The 19,588-nt window shown below is 44.0% G+C and overlaps 3 protein-coding genes across 4 annotated transcripts; all 3 read left to right on the top strand.

The window, feature by feature from the left end:
- Positions 1-618: 618 nt before the first annotated feature.
- LOC104443216 (C-terminal binding protein AN) lies at positions 619-8,592 on the top strand. Its single transcript, XM_039310926.1, has 11 exons — positions 619-1,520; positions 2,213-2,437; positions 2,712-2,777; positions 2,881-3,080; positions 3,901-4,531; positions 5,414-5,582; positions 5,664-5,794; positions 6,305-7,105; positions 7,249-7,296; positions 7,874-7,987; positions 8,261-8,592. Exons 1-11 carry the CDS (start codon positions 849-851, stop codon positions 8,333-8,335), a joined length of 3,132 nt encoding a protein of 1,043 aa, XP_039166860.1. The 5' UTR covers positions 619-848; the 3' UTR covers positions 8,336-8,592.
- Positions 8,593-9,842: 1,250 nt separating this feature from the next.
- LOC104442131 (protein REVEILLE 5) lies at positions 9,843-14,914 on the top strand. 2 transcript variants are annotated; one of them, XM_010055456.3, is made up of 8 exons: positions 9,843-10,272; positions 11,332-11,389; positions 11,682-11,802; positions 11,880-12,056; positions 12,177-12,302; positions 13,116-13,225; positions 14,195-14,254; positions 14,364-14,914. In XM_010055456.3, the coding sequence occupies exons 1-8, from the start codon at positions 10,049-10,051 to the stop codon at positions 14,466-14,468; spliced, it is 981 nt and encodes a 326-aa protein (XP_010053758.2). In that variant the 5' UTR covers positions 9,843-10,048; the 3' UTR covers positions 14,469-14,914. The 2 variants fall into 2 exon arrangements, with proteins under 2 accessions (XP_010053758.2, XP_010053757.2); XM_010055455.3 differs by having other exon boundaries at positions 14,361-14,914.
- A 1,770-nt stretch (positions 14,915-16,684) lies between these two features.
- LOC104442130 (50S ribosomal protein L5, chloroplastic) lies at positions 16,685-18,829 on the top strand. Its single transcript, XM_010055454.3, has 3 exons — positions 16,685-16,987; positions 17,363-17,563; positions 18,369-18,829. Exons 1-3 carry the CDS (start codon positions 16,733-16,735, stop codon positions 18,708-18,710), a joined length of 798 nt encoding a protein of 265 aa, XP_010053756.2. The 5' UTR covers positions 16,685-16,732; the 3' UTR covers positions 18,711-18,829.
- The last annotated feature ends 759 nt before the right edge of the window (positions 18,830-19,588 follow it).

The following is a 19,588-nucleotide window of genomic DNA, read 5'->3' as shown; positions in this document are numbered from 1 at the left end:
GCCTTTTCTCTATCTATTTGAACTTAGTAATCAATTATCTTCCTCTACAGACCAAAAAAAAAAAAAAAATCAATTATCTTCCTCTCCTTTGCAATTCTCTACTTTTTATTATTATTTAATTTACTTTACATGTTTGTTTCTATGATTTTATGCTTTTGACAATTGTTAATTATATTATTACCTTATTTTAAATTTCGGTTTAATTTATTTTGGTTGCTCCATATCATATTGTTGATGTATAAGTAACTTCAAATACTGCATTTTTAAAAAGAAAGCAAAGGAATGAAAAGAAAAAATTGATTAATTCCAAGTTAACCTTGAAACCACACCTAATCTATAGGATTTGGTCCAGTCCTCGATGTCGCCCTTAATAGGGTCGGTTTCTAATTTCAAAAATTGGGGATTAGCATTGTTCGAAATGGCACCTGTACAATCCGAACCAGACTTGCCCTAGTAACCTTTAATTACCGAAAATAGATCTCTAAATTTCAGGCTCGTCCATCAATTCTGGGTCACCCGCAACCCGCAAGCCCGGCCCGACGGAAACCGACCCGCTTCTCCCCCCGCCCGACAGAAGAGAAGAAAATATCCGATTCCTCTTCTTCCTCCTCATCTTCCCCTTCATTCAACCTCCGCCCCTTTCTCTCTCCTCCTTCCCTCATTTTCTCTCTCTAAACCCTACCAGGAGCACGAATTCCCACCACATGCCTTCTCTCTCCTCCCTGATCGCCGCAACCGCAATCCGCCGCGCGACGCTTGCTCCCCCGCCGGACCCCCGATCCCCTCCGACGCCGTCGCCGGGCGACCGGACCTGAACCGCGCCGATCGCCGCTCGCCGCTCGCCGACCATGGCCATTCCCAAGACCTCCGGCTCCTACCCGGCGCCGCTGAGCTACTCGGTCCACCTGGAGATCCGCCTCTTCTACGTCCGCATCTCCCCCTGCGTCCCGGGCCTCGTCCCCGACCGCCTCACCCTCCGCCACGTCCACCGCGACCTCGGCGCCGCCCTCGAGATCAACGGCGCCCGCGTCCCCGAGCTGAGCCCCGCCTCCGTCGCGCTGCGGCGGGACCGCGTCGACAAGGACGCGCTCGAGGTGACGTACCTGAGCACCGACAGCGTGCGGATCACGGGCGGCGTCGAGTTCGAGGTGCTGGAGAACGAGGACGTGGTCCTGTGCGGGTCGCTGGAGAGGGTGGACGACAATTGGAGCAACGTGAGCACGGGGCTGGAGGGCGATTCGAGCAAGGGGTGGTTCCTGGATTGCCACGTCGCGAATTTGGGCGGTTCGTCGTCGTCTTCCGCGTTCTTTCAACCGAAGATGGGGGTGTCTTCTCCGTCCATCGAGGTGTATATTGCGGGCAGGTGCTCAGGCGTGCCGGTGATTTTGACGAGGACGATACAGGTGAGCCCCAGAAAGAAGGGGCCGCGGCACGGAACGTTGGATGCCATTCCGGAGGATGAAGAGATCGGGAAGGAGCAGAACATCGGGAACGGGTTGGTTCGACACCGGGATTTGCAGGTACATGGCAAGTTTCTGGGATGCGAATATTCCCAGCTGGTGTACACTTTGTTGTAGGTTGTTCTTTTTATTCAGTCCGGTTATGCGCGTGTGATGACATTGTCGATTTGAAGGCGAATTTCTCATTGAATTTACGAACGATTGAAAAACGTGTACATGGTGGTGGTGATTTTCGTGGCGTAGTTGATAGGTCCAGAGGTTGTGGAGCTGCTTTGGAACTTGTAGTAGCAAGAGCGTGCTTTGCGAACAGTTGAGATGCGGCTTATTCATAGGATTTTCAGACGATTTTAGAGAACCCTGCTGCGGGCTGGACCTTGGAATTTTTTCCTTTTCCTTTTCAAGCTATTACCTTTCGAGCAGGGGGATTCGGCACCCCGCATTTTCTTTAACCGTCGGCTTCTGTCCATTCTTTCTCCTTGTTTGCTCAATTTGCGAGTGGTGCCATGGTTTCTGTATAGAATTGATTCGATTTATATCTAGAGGTTCCCATAAAATTAGCTTTTACACCAGTAGTTTCGATTTACAGGGACTTCTCACCTGGTAAGCTGTCATTCTGGTGCACTTGGCTGGTTATCATCTTTCATTTTCAATCAGCATTGCATGTTAAATATTGTACCCTTTATGTCTGAATATTTATGTCTCGAGTTTTGCTGTTACGATTCTAATATCCCACAATTTTGGGGCTTATGCAGATGGTAGATCCCGAATTCGATGACTATGGACCAGAGAGTAAATTTGGGCACCCGTATTACTCGGAGGACATGTATACTGGCGAGGACGGACAGCTTTCATGGTTTAATGCTGGTGTAAGAGTTGGTGTTGGGATTGGCCTGGGTATGTGCCTTGGGATCGGGATAGGTGTTGGACTGCTCATGCGCTCATACCAAACAACTACCAGGAACTTCAGGAGAAGGTTTTTCTGAATCTGGTCTTTATGAGGGGCAAATTTGCATCTGGTTCCGTAAATGGATGCTGAAGCTCAGGAATCTCTCACTCTGGTCAGTAGTCTGGACTGTCCAAGATTTTGGTTATGTATGACGTGGGTCAGTGAACTAGAGTTATAGAGCAAGTCGTGGCGATTCTTTAGGAAGTTGTATAGCAATTTATTTCTTGTGAAGCTTGAAGCGAGCTGAAGAGGTCTGTCCAATAAACTTCCTTTAAACTTCCTATACCTGACTTCCGGACTGCCAGCAGCTGTTCAATCGAGCCTGTAACATACATAACGAGGTTGCTGCAGTTGTTGGTGCAGTGCGGCTGGTGCGTCGTATACTTCAGTTTTGGTCCTCTTACTCAAATTTTGGTGGTGATCCAACTCCTGTAGTCAAGGTCCTGTGTTGTGAGCTTTATTGTGCGGTAGCAGATGTTTTTGAATGCTGATGTGAAAATGTATGGAGGGAACGACGTGCGAGTGCGAGTGCGAATGCGCGTGCGCTTATTGTATAGCTTTCACGCTATCCGGGTTGTCGTCTTGGATTGTTTCTTCTCATCTTTTGTGCTCGAGCGTGTGGATGGTACTTCGAAAAGGCAGATTCCTCAGCTTATTATGATATTTGCAGGCAGGTTAGCTTTGGCCCTTTGCAATTTATCCACTCTTGAAGACTCTTGTCTAGGCATCTCCATCCTTTTAATATGCTTGTGAACAGTGTCCTCACTCGTGCGATTTCGCTTGTTCCGTGTGCAAATATATACAATAAAAAAGCTGCCTTTTTTACGAAGTTGAATCGAGGGATCGCATGGGCATTTAATTTCTTGTGATTTCTTCCTTCTAACAACGGGCTGCCTGCCGTCCGTCAATTTTCTGGTGATGGGCGGGAGAACTTTCTGACCTAAGATGACGAATCTGGACACCTAAATAAAGTATATGCTAATGAAGAATATTCCGCGGACAAAGGGTTATTTTGGGCATCACGTCGATTTCAAAAACGTAACTGAAAACTCATGACCGGCAGCGTTTGACAATGACAACGATGCGGAAGAGATGTGATATCTCGTTCCTAATGGCTTTTCTTATTTTGGTCGCAATCACTAATGACTCGTGATTTTTTGGTCAGATACTAATGACTTGTTAGCCAGCCACGAAAAAAGAAAAGACCGAAGAAAAAAAGGGAAAAAGCAAAAGAAAAATGAAAACGACGAACGGTGAAGCAGGCCGGTCACGTTGATCTCGAGGAGCGCGTGAGTCCCAAACGCTTTTCCTCAACCTTAGGAGAGAGAGAAAGAGAGAAACGAAAACAGCGTCCCAACCCACACGCTCTCTTCGCTACCTGAACGCTTTTGCGTCGAACAAGATCCGAACAACCTCCGCCACCAGCGGCGGCAGCAGCAGCAGAGCTTCAGCGACCTTCGAAAATGCCCCAAATCCTCCGGCGCTAAAACCCTAATCTCGCCCCGCCCCCCGCCGTCCGCCGCCGCCGCGAACAATGGCCGGATCCTCTTCCCTCGCGGTGGTGCCCCGCCAGGCCGACCCCTCGTCCCTCCCCCTCGTCGTCGCCCTCAACTGCATCGAGGACTGCTCCCTCGAGCAGGACTCCCTCGCCGGCGTCGCCTCCGTCGAGCACGTCCCCCTCAGCCGCCTCGCCTCCTCCGACCGCACCATCGACTCCGCCTCCGCCGTCCTCCTCCACTCCCTCGCCTTCCTCCCCCGCGCCGCCCAGCGCCGCCTCCGCCCCTACCAGCTCGTCCTCTGCCTCGGCTCCGCCGACCGCTCCGTCGACTCCGCCCTCGCCGCCGAGCTCGGGCTCCGCCTCGTCCACGTGGACACCTCCCGGGCCGAGGAGATCGCGGACACGGTCATGGCCCTGGTCCTGAGCTTGCTCCGGCGGACGCATTTGCTGGCTCGGCACGCGCTCTCGGCCTCGGGGTGGCTCGGATCGGTGCAGCCTCTGTGTAGGGGGATGAGGAGGTGCCGCGGCTTGGTGCTCGGGATCATCGGTAGATCGAGCTCCGCCAAGTCGCTAGCCACGCGTGGATTGGCTTTTAAGATGAGCGTGCTCTACTTCGATGTCGTCGATGTAAGTGATGTCGCGATCTTTTGCACTTCATTTGGCTTGAATGTGTGTGCCTCTGCTTTCAATCGATCGTTCAGGGGAAACGTTACGCTGTCCTTAGGGTGTAATGTGAACTTGTAATATGAAGCGCATTTTGAGTGACATTCGGTGAGCTAATGGCTCTAGTCATGACAATGTCTATGTTAAAATTAATTGAAGTTTGGGGATTTCTTGTTGGATTGAGCTGGTCAGTTGCTGCCCCATCTCCTTCAGCTGGCCGGTTCTGTATTTCTGTTTAGACTGCTCGAAAATGATTATATGGTTTAGTGGTTCGGTTAGTTGGATATCTTCTCCTCATGTTATTTCTGGTCGCCTCGTTCTCAGGCTACAGGGGATGTTTCCGTGTCCTCTTATCTGTAAGATGTGATGTCTTTTGTAGTTATTTTAGTGAATGGAATGCGTGTTGAACTGGGTGTGGCTACTTGATTTGTCTTATTATAGCTATGGTTGCTTCATTGTATTAGCTATTCAATTTATGGGAGATCTTACCGGTTGTTCATTTGTTTCTTTAGAATATTAGCTTGTTGCTTCATGATATGTCAAATTAATCACCGTGACTTGCTGAAATATGAGAGCCTCAGCGATTCATGCAAGTAGAGTTGTGTTAAAGTTTGGAACATGGCTTAATGTTGGAAGTTAAAACTGTAACTTTGGATGTGATAGTTGTTCTTTCTGAGTAATTGAAGCTGGGTTTGTGCTAGAAGTATAAATTGTCATTGCAATCTTTTTGTTATCACAAGAGCAGCCCACTGAAGTCCTCATCCGCAGTGTTATCTTGAAATTTTAATCTTACATATGGTCTCAAAGATTAGTTCTTTACCATCTTATTTCCTCCCTAAAACACAGGCAAATGGGAAAGTGATCAGGCCATCCATATCCTTTCCTCCCTCCGCCCGGAGAATGGAAACTCTTAATGATTTGCTTGCAGCCAGTGATATTGTCTCTCTTCACTGTGCACTAACAAACGAAACTATCCAGATTCTTAATGCAGAATGCTTGCAGCATATAAAGCCTGGTACGCTTTTGTCTGAAATGTCTCTCTGAGGAAGTTTGACTTCCCTTGTCTTGTAGATTGATATCCTTTGTCTATGTGCAGGAGCATTTCTTGTAAATACGGGCAGCTGTCAGTTGCTGGATGATTGCGTGGTAAAGCAAATGCTCATTGATGGTAGCTTGGCTGGGTGTGCTCTGGATGGCGCTGAAGGGCCACAATGGATGGAAGCATGGGTATGATTGTTATCCTTGTATAATGTATGGTACCATGTGTGTAGTTATCTTCTTGACAGCCTACCGGGTTATGATTTTTACTCTTGTTCATGCAGGATTCTAGTTTTTTACTGTCTGAATTTCCTTTAGCATATGGTTACATGTCTTCTTCAAATAAGTAACCGTCTGAATACAACTTTAAAAAGAGCCATTCTGTTTTGCAGCTAGGACTGATTACTAAGTTAACTTTTGGAGCTCCAGTCAAAAAGCTACGGTGTTTAATAATTTATTGGTCTTATTATTGATTGTTTGAAGCATTTTCCCCTGGAATATCTTAGTCTGACTAATGTAGCATCCGGTTTCTCATATTGCATCATTTGTAACTTGCATGATCACTTTTCTATCAAAACAAGGTTCGCACTAGCATAAAGTTATTGTCCTTGTGTTTTGGAATGGCTTAATTTGATATTCCTATACTAGTAAGTTGGATGTAATTGCAATATTTACTCATAAAATTATCCTTTGCTTCAGGTAAGGGAAATGCCCAATGTGTTGATACTACCACGAAGTGCTGATTATAGTGAAGAAGTGTGGATGGAGATACGGGAGAAAGCCATCTCAATGTTGCAGACATACTTTTTTGATGGCATTGTTCCAAAAGATACTGTATCTGATGAGGAAGAGGAAGAAAATGAAATAGCAGATGAAAATCAGAAGTTTGATTCCCGAGACAAAGAAAGTGTTCCCCAGGTTTCTTCAGTTGCACAAGTGACAGATATCATCCAACTAAGTCGAGAAAGCACACAGAAAGTGGGCACTAGTCAATTAGTAGAGTCTCCAGACCACAATCAGGGTTCAGGTTTATCTCAAAACACAGTTGCACGACCTGAAGCAAGGCGTGGTCGAGCGGGTAAGAAAGCGAAAAAGAGGCACGGTCGTCAAAAGTTGGGGCAAAAATTCGATGACCCTTCTTCTTTAGGAAAAGAAAGCGCATCCAATCGAGAAGATGACACTGCTATGAGTGGCACAGATCAAGTTTTAAGTTCCAGTTCACGTTTTGCTTCTCCTGACGACTCCAGAAGTAGGAAGATGCCTCTCGATTCAATGCAAGATTCTACTCCGAGCCAACCTCATAAGTCAATCAGGAATCTTTCTGGAAGGCCTGGGGATTTGCTGAAAGATGGGTATGTTGTAGCTCTATATGCCAAAGATCATCCTGCACTCCATGTTTCCAGGCAAAGAGTAAAAGGCGGTGGCTGGTTCCTAGATACCATATCTAATGTAACCAAAAGAGATCCTGCAGCACAGTTTCTTGTTGTTTTAAGAGGCAAGGTTTGTCGAGAAGAACCCCTTGCTCCAAATAATTCTTATTTACTTTTCTGCGAGTGTAGTCAAACTCGTTGGCTCTTTTGAAGCAATATTTTGTCAGTGCTTAAGTTTGTGCTGACATGATAGTATGGGTACTATTGATTCAGGAGACAATTGGTTTGCGATCTTTTGCTGCTGGTGGAAAGTTATTGCAGGTAATGGAAATCTTTACTACCTTTGCTGATAAAATGCAGAAGTTATGCGGGGATGCTTGTTGTGTTTCTTGAAGTCAGTCTGATGCTGCTTGTGAGATATTATAGCTCCACTGTCATTTACATGATGGTGTTTTAGTTCAAACCGACTGCCATGCGATTGTATGAGCATTTATAAAATGGTTTTTCCGTTGAAGGGTCTGGATAGGAGTCACCAAGCCTTTAGTCAAAATTAGGGTTAGTCATTCTCTGACCAAATGAAAAGAAGAAATTAATTAGGGGTAGTTGTAAATGAATGAACCGACTGAAGCTTCAAAATGGCAGCAACATGGCCCTTTTTGCAGTGTATACACAGAAACTTGAGCTTCTTGTGCAAGTGATTGTATGATATTTAATTTAATTTTCTGTTTTTTTTTTTTTTTTTTTTCTTATGATCCCCAACTTGTTTTAGATCATTTTTTTTTATATTTTCTCCTTTGCTAAGAGTTTTGATTGTTGTGAGAGCGAGGTATTCTGCTAGAATTTTTATAGTTTTTACTTGACTTTTAAGAGGGTTCTTTGTTTTCGTTCTGATGTACAGATCAATAGACGGATGGAATTCGTATTTGCCAGTCACAGCTTTGATGTTTGGGAAAGTTGGACGTTGGAAGGTTCTCTGGACGAATGCAAGCTAGTTAATTGTCGGAATTCTCAGGTAAGTTCCTTTTGTTGCTTTTTATTTACGGCATTTAGTCAATATGGTATTGAACAAACCACTCCCCACTTTTCTCCTCTGTCAACGTTTTAAGCAATGCAGATTTTGCAAATCTTCATTATTAGATATTTCTTTGTTATCAATGCTGATCCTGCGGATATATGCCAGTAGTCAACATTATGCAATTATAGTAGAGTAATTCTACTATACCAGTGGTCAACATACGGTTGAATTCTCCTTCCCTTTCTCAATTGCTCTTACGCTGCATTCCAGGCGGTGCTGGAAGTCCGCGTCGAAATTTTGGCAGTTGTAGGAGATGACGACGGGATTACCCGGTGGATCGACTAGCGAGTCCTCAATCGGGTCATGGCGTATTTTTATTCCTTTTCTTCATTTTTATACTTTTTCCTCGCGGTTGTATTCTCTCCAGATCATTTGTAAAGCGTCCTTTGCCTCGATTTCCCTTTTGCCCCCTTCGCATTTGCTTCCCCTGTATCGGGAAGGATATCGGCATCTCTCTGCTCATTGTGTTTTGGTGTGTTGTTCCAGCTTCCAAATGAGATGAGTGTGCGTTTTTACAAAAGGACGAAAGTGTTTCATCTTCACCTCTTGCTTTCGCCCCTTTTCCCCCTTTCCTTTTTCTTTCGTTCTATTTTATTCGAACTGGGAAGATTTCTTTTGATAATATGGTACCTGTAATTGCGATCGGCTCGGTAGGCCCAATCCATGGACGGTGCCCTTTTTGTCCGTAGTTAACTACCGTTTTAGGCGTTTACCGGGAAAAGCGACGGTTGCGATGGTCGCCCTCGACCGCGCTAGAACATTCGCTCCTTTTCCCCAACCCTCTGGCTAAAAGATGCAGGTGGTAATCGACGGAGGAGTGATCCCAATGCCGACGTGGCGTGGCCTCTGGCCGTTGACAAATTCTCTCCCTATGCCGATTCTTGCTTCCCCACTCGGGCAAGTTTCTGGAAACGGGTGCGCAACGAGCACCGCGTGCCTCGGGATCAGCGCCAAACCCGAGCGTTGCAGCAGCTAACCACTGTTGTGAGTCAAGATCGACTTCCATTTGAAATTTGGGATATGACCACCACATATTGGAAATTGTGGCTACTCGAATATCGGTACAGCGAAAATTGTAAGCTTCCTACGATTTGGGACTTCATTTTGAACTCTCATGAGAGTCGGAGAGTAGGGAAATTATAATTTACAATATCTCCGCGTAAAGAAATTCATTGCCTTGATATGTCCTGAAACATCCGTTATTACCATTTAATTTACAGATAGGGCTATGCTCCGTTACTTGAAAAAGACAATTTTTAGTGAGTGTAAACAAGAAAACGCAACAGGAGCAATGGATGCATGCACGCTTGTAAGGGGCAGGCAAAAATTATCTATGGTGGCCTCCTTGTTAAGCCAATTATATGCAACGCGTTCTATGTTGAAGGGACTAAAATGAAGTGTATGATTAACACAAAATTCCAAAGTAAGCTAATTTATTTTTTTAACATTGTCAAATCTAAATAATATATTTCTAAAGACACCCGCTAATCCAAAGGAAAAAAAGAAAAAGAGCAGAAAAAACGCGATAACCTCATAGGAAAGGGATCATGTCGGCGTCAATGGCTGACCCCCCAACCAAAAAGGAAAAAGAACATGTCGGCGTCAATACGGAGGCAGGCACCGAGAGCTCCACCCTTTACAGCGAGCGGACTTCCAAATCCGTAAATTCCGACGTATGAAAATGCCACCTGTCGCCACGAGCATCACCTAAAATAGAACCATCCGCGCGACCCAATCCCGCCACGTGTACGGCCCGAAGCCGGTGGTCGGGTCATTTCTTCCCTCCCTCCCCCAAAAGACAAAACTAGAAATCTGTAGACCACATCTCCCGTCTCCCTTCAAAAAACGACGCCGGCGACGACGACGACCCCCACCACCACCACCACCACCATCGACGACACGGCACAGCACGCGAACCAGTCGCGGAAAATTCGAGAAGGAATTCGACGCTCGGGAATCGGCCGGGAGAAGAGGAGGAAGACGACGAATCGGAGCCTTATGGTGTCCGTGAACCCGAACCCGGCGCAAGGGTTTTACTTCTTCGATCCCGCGAACACGAGGATCCACGGTGTCAACGCCGGCTCGGCGGCCGAGGGCGGCGGCGCCGCGCCGCCGTACGCGGAGGACCCGAGCAAGAAGGTGCGGAAGCCGTACACCATCACCAAGTCCAGGGAGAGCTGGACCGAGCAGGAGCACGACAAGTTCCTGGAGGCGCTTCACCTGTAAGTAATGTGGGGCGAGCTCTTTTAAGGTTGTTTGGTCGGGAGTTCTGAGTCAGGATGTCGGGGTCGAGTTCGCGTGGTGATTTCGGGGAATGATCTCGTCGGCTTCCGGGAGGGACCGAGGGAGAACGGCTCTTCGTTGGTTCTTCGTTCTGCGGGTTTACTCGAATTGAGACTTCTTTGTTCAACTATGGAGTGGATTCTGCGATTTAGTTGTCGAACGGTGTTGGTTTCTGCAGCTTAGTTGTCTGCTCTGTGTCGGAGCGAGTTGTCGAAGTTTCCTTGCTGTTCTAGCTGGGACGTCATCACATTTGTTTCCTGGACTCATCGTGTGGAGGTGCTATAGATGTCTGGTCATCTGTCCAGTCAGTCGAAGGATCGTCCTCCGGTAGATCGCTTGATCAGGCTATAGGCGAATAGTAGATCGTGGCTGTTTAGGAGTTGAGACCATTCTACGCCAGAGTCCGGGTTTATTGCGAGCCGAGGATAGTTTTCATGGATAAGCTAACAATTTGGGCAGTTGCTATTGCTGAAGTCATGTTTCGCTCCCTCTGTTTGTCTCGATGTGCCATAATAACAGAGGATCTTTATTGAGATGAATGACGTGACCGTCTAGTGCCTGCTTCAACTTATTTTTTAGTGTTACATCTCCTAATATGTGATTGAGCAACCAGGGCCCTTGAGTTTGGGATGTGAAACTTGTAACTGTGGAGATGTGATTGGATTGCATTTAGTCTGCTTCTGTTTGATATTACTTGGTCCCCAACATTCATGTTCTGGGAGTGGACAGACTGCAACTGCCATGGTGCGGTTGCTTTGAATCTGCAATTGTGTTGTCATAGATTTCATTTGTGAATGGCTTTCCGTCCTGCCTTTAATTAATTGACGACCACCAGCAACTGAGTCTATTTTGCTTGATCCACATTCAGTTTCTGATTTTCATAGGCATACAACAGATCATTGTTCGTGATCCCTGAGAAATAAGATTGAATTGTCTGTGCACACAGCTGAGTTCCTTTTGATTGTCATTTCTCATTTTGACCTTTTGGCCTGAGTTAGGTTTGATCGTGATTGGAAGAAGATTGAAGCTTTTGTTGGATCAAAAACAGTTATTCAGGTAATGCAATAACTTAAAAAGAACTGTATTGATCATATAATCCCTCTTTACTGGGGTGTGCGAGATCCATTCAGCATGGTGACTGTTGTACATGTTGGCACTTGAGCTGTTGCTGCTTTGTAGCTTTTCATCTCATGTAGTGTGCATATGCTGGTGGCAATTTCTTCCATATCAGCACAAAAGCTGTTGTCTCTTTTTCTATTTTATTGACATTTTTGTTTTTTTATCTGGATATTCATCTTGAAGACTGCAAACTTTTGACCCAGTTAATTTCTTATTATTGCCTTTGCAGATTCGTAGCCATGCACAAAAGTACTTTCTAAAGGTTCAAAAGAATGGGACAAGTGAACATGTACCACCACCACGGCCAAAAAGGAAAGCTGCCCATCCATACCCACAGAAAGCACCTAAAGGTTTTACAGATGCTGAGCCTTTCTTCTCTTGCTCTTACTATGATAATGAATGATGAACTGACATTCAATTCTTGCAGCTCCAGTTGTTTCCCAAGTCAATGGGCCATTTCAAGTTTCATCTGCTTTTTTGGAACCCGGGCATATTGTCAGACCTGATGGATCAGCATTGCTTGGGAATTCCCGTACAAGTGTAGCCTTGTCTTCATGGAGTCATAACTCTGTACCCGCAATGAGTGCATCACAGGGGACAAAAGGTTTTTTCATTACCTTTCACAGTAATTTTACGTGGGTGCTATTGCAATTACTATCTCTTGCTAAATATAGACTTCACTTTATGCTCAGCATTCTTTTTGGTTTCCCTCCTTTTGATGTAGATGTAGGAATTTCTGGCCCACCAGTTCCAAGTAATTGTTGCAACAGCAGTAGTAATGACAGTACACCGAGGTCCTGGCCAAATGCTCAAGCAATTGAACCTTTGGATCAACAGAAACATCTTAGAGGTTAGTATCTTTATGGTTATTCGTCACTGGTTCGTTGGATATTCTTTCTTGTATATATTTCAAAAAAAAAAAAAAAAAGAGTTCTCCACTTGGTTGCTCTATGAAAAAAGGAAAACTAAACTGAGAAAGAGATAAAGCTATATGAATATGAGTGGGACTCGTGTTAGTTCCCTTTGGATTATTGTTATCTCAATAGTCATTAAATGAAGTCCTGAAAGTGGTAAATTATGGGTTAAGCTAACAAATCGGACCTTGTGTAGCCATTTGCAATCTATGCAAAAGCTATTACAATTTTTCTTTCCTCTTCTTAAATAGAAGTGTGTAGGTTTTATGCACATCCATAGTCATCATGCTTCGTTATCTCTGACATTCTGAAATGTTAAACGTTAGATGGCCAAGCATTAGATAAAGTTGCCTGACTAATTTTGATAAACGAAATGCATCGATAACCATAATCCCATGTCAAAAGGGCAGTTATGAAGGAGGTTCATTGGTGCTAGGTTAACTTTTACATTGTTTAATATTTAAATGTTTTCTCATCTTGCTATCACATTTTCGGAGAGTGTCAGTGTCAATGACTGTTGTTGTAACTTCTTGTCATAGATAATTAATCTTATTCTTTTAGTCAATCCTTTCACATGTTATGCTTTGGAATGTTTGCTAAGCCAAATTCATTATCACGAGATACGGTCTGATTAGACTATGAAGCAAATTAATCCCATGCAAAAATGTTCAGATTGACTTGCATCTTGTCTTTCTCATGTTTAGACAGATTTTGATACTTATTCCTGATATATGCCTTTTCTGATTCAGTTATGCCAGATTTCGCGCAAGTATATAGGTTCATCGGCAGCGTTTTTGACCCGGATGCTGGTGGTCATCTACAGAGATTGAAGCAGATGGACCCTATAAATTTGGAAACGGTATGCCTCTAGTCTGAAAATCATTATGTTGGGAGCATATTTTCTTATGTATTGGGATTTGGTCCTTCAGGAGATGTTTCTAGGAGTGTTCTATGAAAGCAAGTTCATACTTGTGTGGCATATTCTGCTATGACTTTGACTGCAGCAGTGCTTTTCCAGGTGTTTTGTGTTGACTAGTCTATTGGTTATAGGTTTTTTCATGATCTTTCATCTGTGAGACATACCGCAATTTGGAATGGAAAAGCAGCAGTCTTGTCTATAGAACCCTCATGTGAATGCTGGGTTGTATGTTTGTTCTGTTTGTTATGGATGTTTGTTGGCCTTTAGGATCTTGCTATGGTTTGGTTGGTATGAAGTGATGAAGCTGCTTTTCTGGCCTCAAGATTGCAATTTCACTTGAATGAACTGTAGATCGTTAACTATACACCAAATTCAGTGGGATGCATAATCAATTCTTGAACTTTTGTATTCGACTTCTAAAACTACACTAAAAAATGCAATTAAGGCTACCATTTTGGCAAGTTCTAGAGCCATTAGGCAATTTCCCGTATGATATAGCGAAAATATTTGATTGTACTTTCTAAAAAGAGTGTTTGGGCTTGACTACACTAGTCAAAAGGTTTAAGACTTGATTGCACGTAAGTAATGTTGATGGCTGGCAGTGCAATTTTCCAATGAAATATTACTCTTGCAAAAAGTGAGTCCTGCCTTGCGTGGACCCTGGAATTAGCGTGCATAAGTAGTGACTGATTCTCTTGATTGTATTCATACTGAGTATCCATTTTATCTGTGGGTGGTGGACCAGCAGTAGGGTTCGGAAATGTGGGATTGGGAAATGTTACTGTAGTGATATACTCAATAAATTGTGCCACATTTCTGGAGGATGGTGTTTGTACTTGTGCCCCTTGTATTGCTGTTTATTCGTTATCTAGCTGATTCATCCATTTCTTCTTTCTTTCTTTTCCTCAGGTAGTGCTCTTGATGAAAAATCTCAGCGCAAATTTGACAAGCCCCGAATTCGAGAAATATGTAAGTGCTTTTTATCTTGTTGACCTTAGTAGCTATTCCTTGTGATTTCTTGGATCGAGATATCTGGGTTACTTATTGGAGAAATAATGGACCCTCTTTATTGTAGCAGCAAGGCTTGTTTGCTCCATATGAGGGTGGTCCTGAGAAGTCCAAATCTGGCGGTTCCTTCAAGTTGCTCCCCGAAAAATCTGGAAGCCTAATTCTGTCTGCGTAACTTGTGACTTTAACAAACTCGACCTCTTCAAGTCGGGCATCGTCGGGGAAAACTGCACTGTCTTTGAAGATCAAGATTAGTAGTGGAGAATAAAGATGCACAAGGATCGCCAAGCTGTGGGGATCGCAAAACTGGTCCGTAACTGAGGTCTGGGCTTGTGGTTTTTGTAGGTCTGTAAATATCCTGTGAAATGGGAACACGGCAGTTTGTGCGAACAATGCTGAGAGACATCATCGGAAGTTTAGGCTTTGTATAGGTTCTTATCGGACTTTGTATATGGCTGCCAGATACAGAGATGTCGTGCGACCTAGAATAAAGCTTAGGCGTCGGGTCTGTTGTGTTTATGTATATGTGCGCGTGTAAGATCGAAGAAGAGGAAGTAGTGAGGAACGTTTGATCAGGTTGTGGTTTTTGGTAGACTATATTGCATTGGCTGCTTTCTCTCCCTTCTTCTTCTTCTTTCGTTTTTGCTCATGTCACTATAGTTTCATGAGAAGTACGGTTTTCTCATGCTTATTGCAACCCGAAGAACTTACATCGGATCAGTGGCGAACGTTCTTTCTATATTTTATGAACTGTAAGGCACTTCATCCATGATATCACGGTTAAATGATCGGTCCTTGGCACTCTCTTTCTCAGCCTTTTTTCGGCCTGAACGAAGGACTATTATATCGAATTCACCCCGTTTGGTTTAGCTTTTGGGGAATGTATTTGCAAAATTGCAAATACCTTTGGAGAAGGGGGTTTTCAGAAATGCAAATAAGTGAATTGTAATTCTAAAGTGTATTGAGAAACAATTAATTGGTAAAATTTGCATTTGTAAATGACTTTTATTAAATTAAAAAAATATTTGTTTTTTTTTTTTTTTTTTTTTGAAGTCTGGCTATTGGATCGCCGAATCTAGCGGTTGGACCGTCGAATCTAGCGGTTAGATGGCTAGATTTGGCCCTTAGAACTTTCACTTGCGGTAGCCTGACTCTGGCAATCATCGCTTGAGGTTGCCCGATTTTAGGTGGTTGCCTGGGTTGCGTGATTCAGGCCATCAGTCACTTGGGTCGCGCAACCTAAGCGTCACTTGAGGTCTGGTGACGATCACCTAGGTTGGGCGACCCTCAGGCGGTGGTCGCCGGCGTGAGCAACCCCTTGGTTGGCGGTCATTAGCCTCCGATCGGCTTTTTCGTGCAGTGGTTTTGGAGAAGATGAATAGTGCCGTGGACTTGCATTTCGAAGATGTAACTTCTCACAGTACTTCCGAAGCTAGTTTGAGTGAAAGGCCCTTAGAGTCATTAGAAGATGCAATTGCATCTTGTTAAAATCACCTAAAAAATCGAACTAAATGTGTTTGCATTTGATCAAGTGACTTTAGAATCCTAAAACCCATTCCAAAAGCTGAACCAAACAGGTTGTACCTAATTTTACCTCTTGCCTTAGTGGGGAAATTGTACTCTTGTTACAAAACGCATTTATTAGTTCTTGCACCAGTGATGAAAGACGCGAGCAGGAGGGAGGATCGGAGGATGCATAGACAGCTGAGATTTTTGTCATGCCACATCACGAGCGTATAGGGAGATATACTTATTACAAGTATTCTCGATTGAGTAGTTACACCAATCTCGAATCTTCGAATTTAAAAAAAAAAAAATAAGAGTGATAAGTGCATTAAAAGCTCTAGAACTTATTGATAGAACTTATTAACAAAGTGTGTTTTGATTCTAAAACTTTGCAAAATGTGCAATTAGATTTTAAACTTATCCCGAAAATGTAATTTAGTTTTAAATTTTTCGAAAATACAAATAAGTTATTAATTTATCAAATTGGTTTAATCAGATCCTTTCATTAATTACATTTTTAAAAGTTTTAATATTCGATTATATTTTTAGCAAATTTTACAATCGAATTATACTTTGTGAAAGTTTTCTCTAATTATATTTTCGTGATAGGTTTTCAACACTTATCAAAACAAAAAAGTATCAAAGGTATAGTAGCACTCTGCTCGTGAAAATTGAACGTCGTGACGTCCTCCTCTTCAAAATGGACGAGTCTTATCTGCTCCGCAATTTTACACCACGACCGAAGAGAAAAACCCCCCTCAGAACATCGAATATTTACATCGAAGCCCGCCGTTCTTCCCCTCAGTGGCACACGTGTAAATAAACCCAATCCCACGGGCATCTCGCCATCGCCACCCGCTCGACGCTCCCTCTATCTACTCGATAACGAACAGCAGCGCAGAGCTCGAACAGAGCTCCTCCTCCCCCCTTTTCATGGCGTGTCCCTCGATTTTACCCGCCGCGTCGTCGTCTTTCCACGGCCAGCTCCTCCGCCCCGTGGCGCCGCCGCCGTCCGTCGTGCGAGCGGGCCGGAGGAGCGCGAACGGCGGCATGTCGGTGAGGGCTTCGGGCGCGGTAGTGCTGGTGGAGAAGTCGGCGGCGGAGAAGACGCAGAGGCTCAAGGCGGCTTACCTCGAGAAGATCGTGCCCTTGCTCAAGGACGAGTTCTCTTACGCTAACATCCAACAGGTAGGTGAATAGTCTCGATTCTGGTCGGCGCTTTCGTCGCGGTAATAGTCGAGTCGGAAATTAGGAATCGGCCGGCTCGCGGTCTACAGCAGGCTCATCGTATCGGAAATTCTGGCCGGAGGTGCCCCGCATTTCGTGATAGCCGATAGAGGTGGAAGCTGCGGTGGCGTGTGATTCAGCGGTTTATCAGAAAATGAAGTATCGATCACCGTCTTCGAAAAACTTCCGCATACGTTCCTTTGTTTTCAAATCGCAGTCTTTTTAGCATGTTCGCGTATTATGCGTCGCGATGAGTTGATCTTTTTGGCTTTTCGGTGTTCAATTGGCAATGTATTAGCTCGGTTTCTGAGCTTTTTGAACTCGGAATTCGACTAGGTTCCGAAGATTGAAAAGGTCGTGGTGAATTGCGGTATTGGGGAGGCTGCTCAAAATGCGAAGGGGCTGGATGCGGCCATGAACGATATGGCGCTTATTACGGGGCAGAGGCCTATAAAGACGCGGGCTAGGGTCTCCCTCGCCCAATTCAAGATCAGAGAAGGTCAACCGCTCGGTATCGCGGTCACTCTCCGGGGAAATGTGAGAATAATAGTGATTTTTTTAGTTATATTTTCTTTCCTACTTAAGGCCAAGAAGTTCGTCATAGTGGTATGTAGATGTTCTTGTGAAGGAGTTGATGTTGGCAGTGTTTGTAATACTTTGAATGCTCGCTTATATTCACGGTTTAACTTATTGATTCTTGTCTCTGTACTGATGGTTGTCTAAATTTGTCAGTATGCAATGGCTTTTTTTTTTTTTATAGCGGAAATGATAATGCTAGAGATGTGAAGCACAATTTAGAACATTAGATTTACATGTTAATGCAGTGCTCTTGTTTATATGTCCATTGCAATTGCACTATGTTGAGGCTTGCTGCATTGACAAGTTTTGTCTGCTGCTGCACTATATCTCCTATACTCACTGTTTGCTGTAAAACAACACTTCGCGTTCTATTACGTTTCACAAGATGCTAGCATTGGTAGTTTATGATTCGTTGGTTTTTATTTCATCCGGATCATGTCATAACCGTCGTCTTGCTCCATAATATGTTTTGACTGTGTTTGTTGAATTTGCTGAGAATACATATGCTGTGGCGAAGGATCATTATAGAAGTAGCCTGCTCATTTGTACTGACTATCTTATGCTTGGCATCCTGAGCTGTATAAGCCCTGCAACTTCTGTTTACACTGGTTCCACCCTTTATCCTCTTCTTTTGATTTATCAAGCACTGTTATAATAATCTGGGTCCTGCTCTATTTCAGTCGCTCTCAATCAGTTGCTATCTGCAGTCATGAATATTTTTTATGAGACATTGCTACGTTTTCATCTATCTCTTTAATGACAGGTGATGTACTCATTCCTGGATCGGCTGATCAACTTGGGGTTTCCCCGGACAAGAGACTTCCAAGGATTAAACCCAAATAGCTTTGATGGATATGGGAATTACAGTGTTGGCATCCAAGATCAGAGTGTTTTCCCGGAGATCAGGTTTGATGCAATAGGCAAACCGAGGGGGATGGATGTGTGCATCACAACTACCGCAACAACAGATCAGGAGGCTCAAAGGCTGTTGGCTCTGATGGGAATGCCGTTCAGAGAAGGCGGCGGTTCGGCAGCTTTGCCCCGGAAGAAGAAACTGAGGAAACATCACTTCGATTCAAAATCAAAAGGGAGGTCCAGAAGATAGGATCCTTTGGCTTAAGTGGCTTGGGATTTTGTATAACGGTCATTTGTATTGATGTCTTTTCGAGTTTGTGCCATCGGCAGCTGGAGCAATTGGTGATCCTTTTGAAAAGTGATTAGATATTGCAGTTTGTAAGGCGGATTATTTGAACTAATCGTTTTCTTTTCTTGTTCTCCTGCTCCCTACAACATGTTTAAGCTTCGCAGGGTCACGCGTAGTAGCAGATTGACAATATGTCAATGCCCTCTGCATTTAGGCTATTTATGGAATTTGGCTGCTTTTGTGCGGGATCAATTCGATTGGGCCATTTTAGAAGGGTCCTGTCGATACCCTCTTGTCTTTAGCTCGTGTTTCGCCAAATGAGTCGGATCCATGTTAGCGATCCCTTGCGTCACCTGAAGTTAACATTATCAATTTCAAAATTGAGCCGAGCTTTTTTTTTTGGTCTAAAACGAAAGTATTATTTAAGAACGCAAAGAGGAATAACCGTTCGACAGTGCAAATTGAGCCGAGCTTGTTCATGCAAGAACTCGGGTTCTTTTGATTGAAAGAACCGGCAACGAAGGCAGCCTCTGGGGAGACGCCAGGCAATATTCATGCCAACGAATGATACTCATTAGGAAAATCTCTTTTTGCTCCGTTCATTTAAGTCAATAATAATAAGTACGTATTAAAATTTACACTCAATCTTGATTGAGTAATTTACATATGAATTGAACAGATTTAGTATGTTATGAGAGGAAAATAGAGAGAGGATTTGAGAGGATTGAGTTGTACTGTTGATCGGATGCTAACGAGAGAAAATAGATGAAAATATATATTATAACATAAATATGCTTTTATATGTTTTTAGAGAGATACAAAATCATAATATAAGTGAG

This window comes from Eucalyptus grandis, chromosome 4 (assembly GCF_016545825.1).
Source record: "Eucalyptus grandis isolate ANBG69807.140 chromosome 4, ASM1654582v1, whole genome shotgun sequence".
In the NCBI taxonomy this organism is placed as follows: Eukaryota; Viridiplantae; Streptophyta; class Magnoliopsida; order Myrtales; family Myrtaceae; genus Eucalyptus; species Eucalyptus grandis.
The sequence above is the reverse complement of the archived record's forward strand: the minus strand, read 5'-3'. Positions and strand labels throughout refer to the sequence as shown.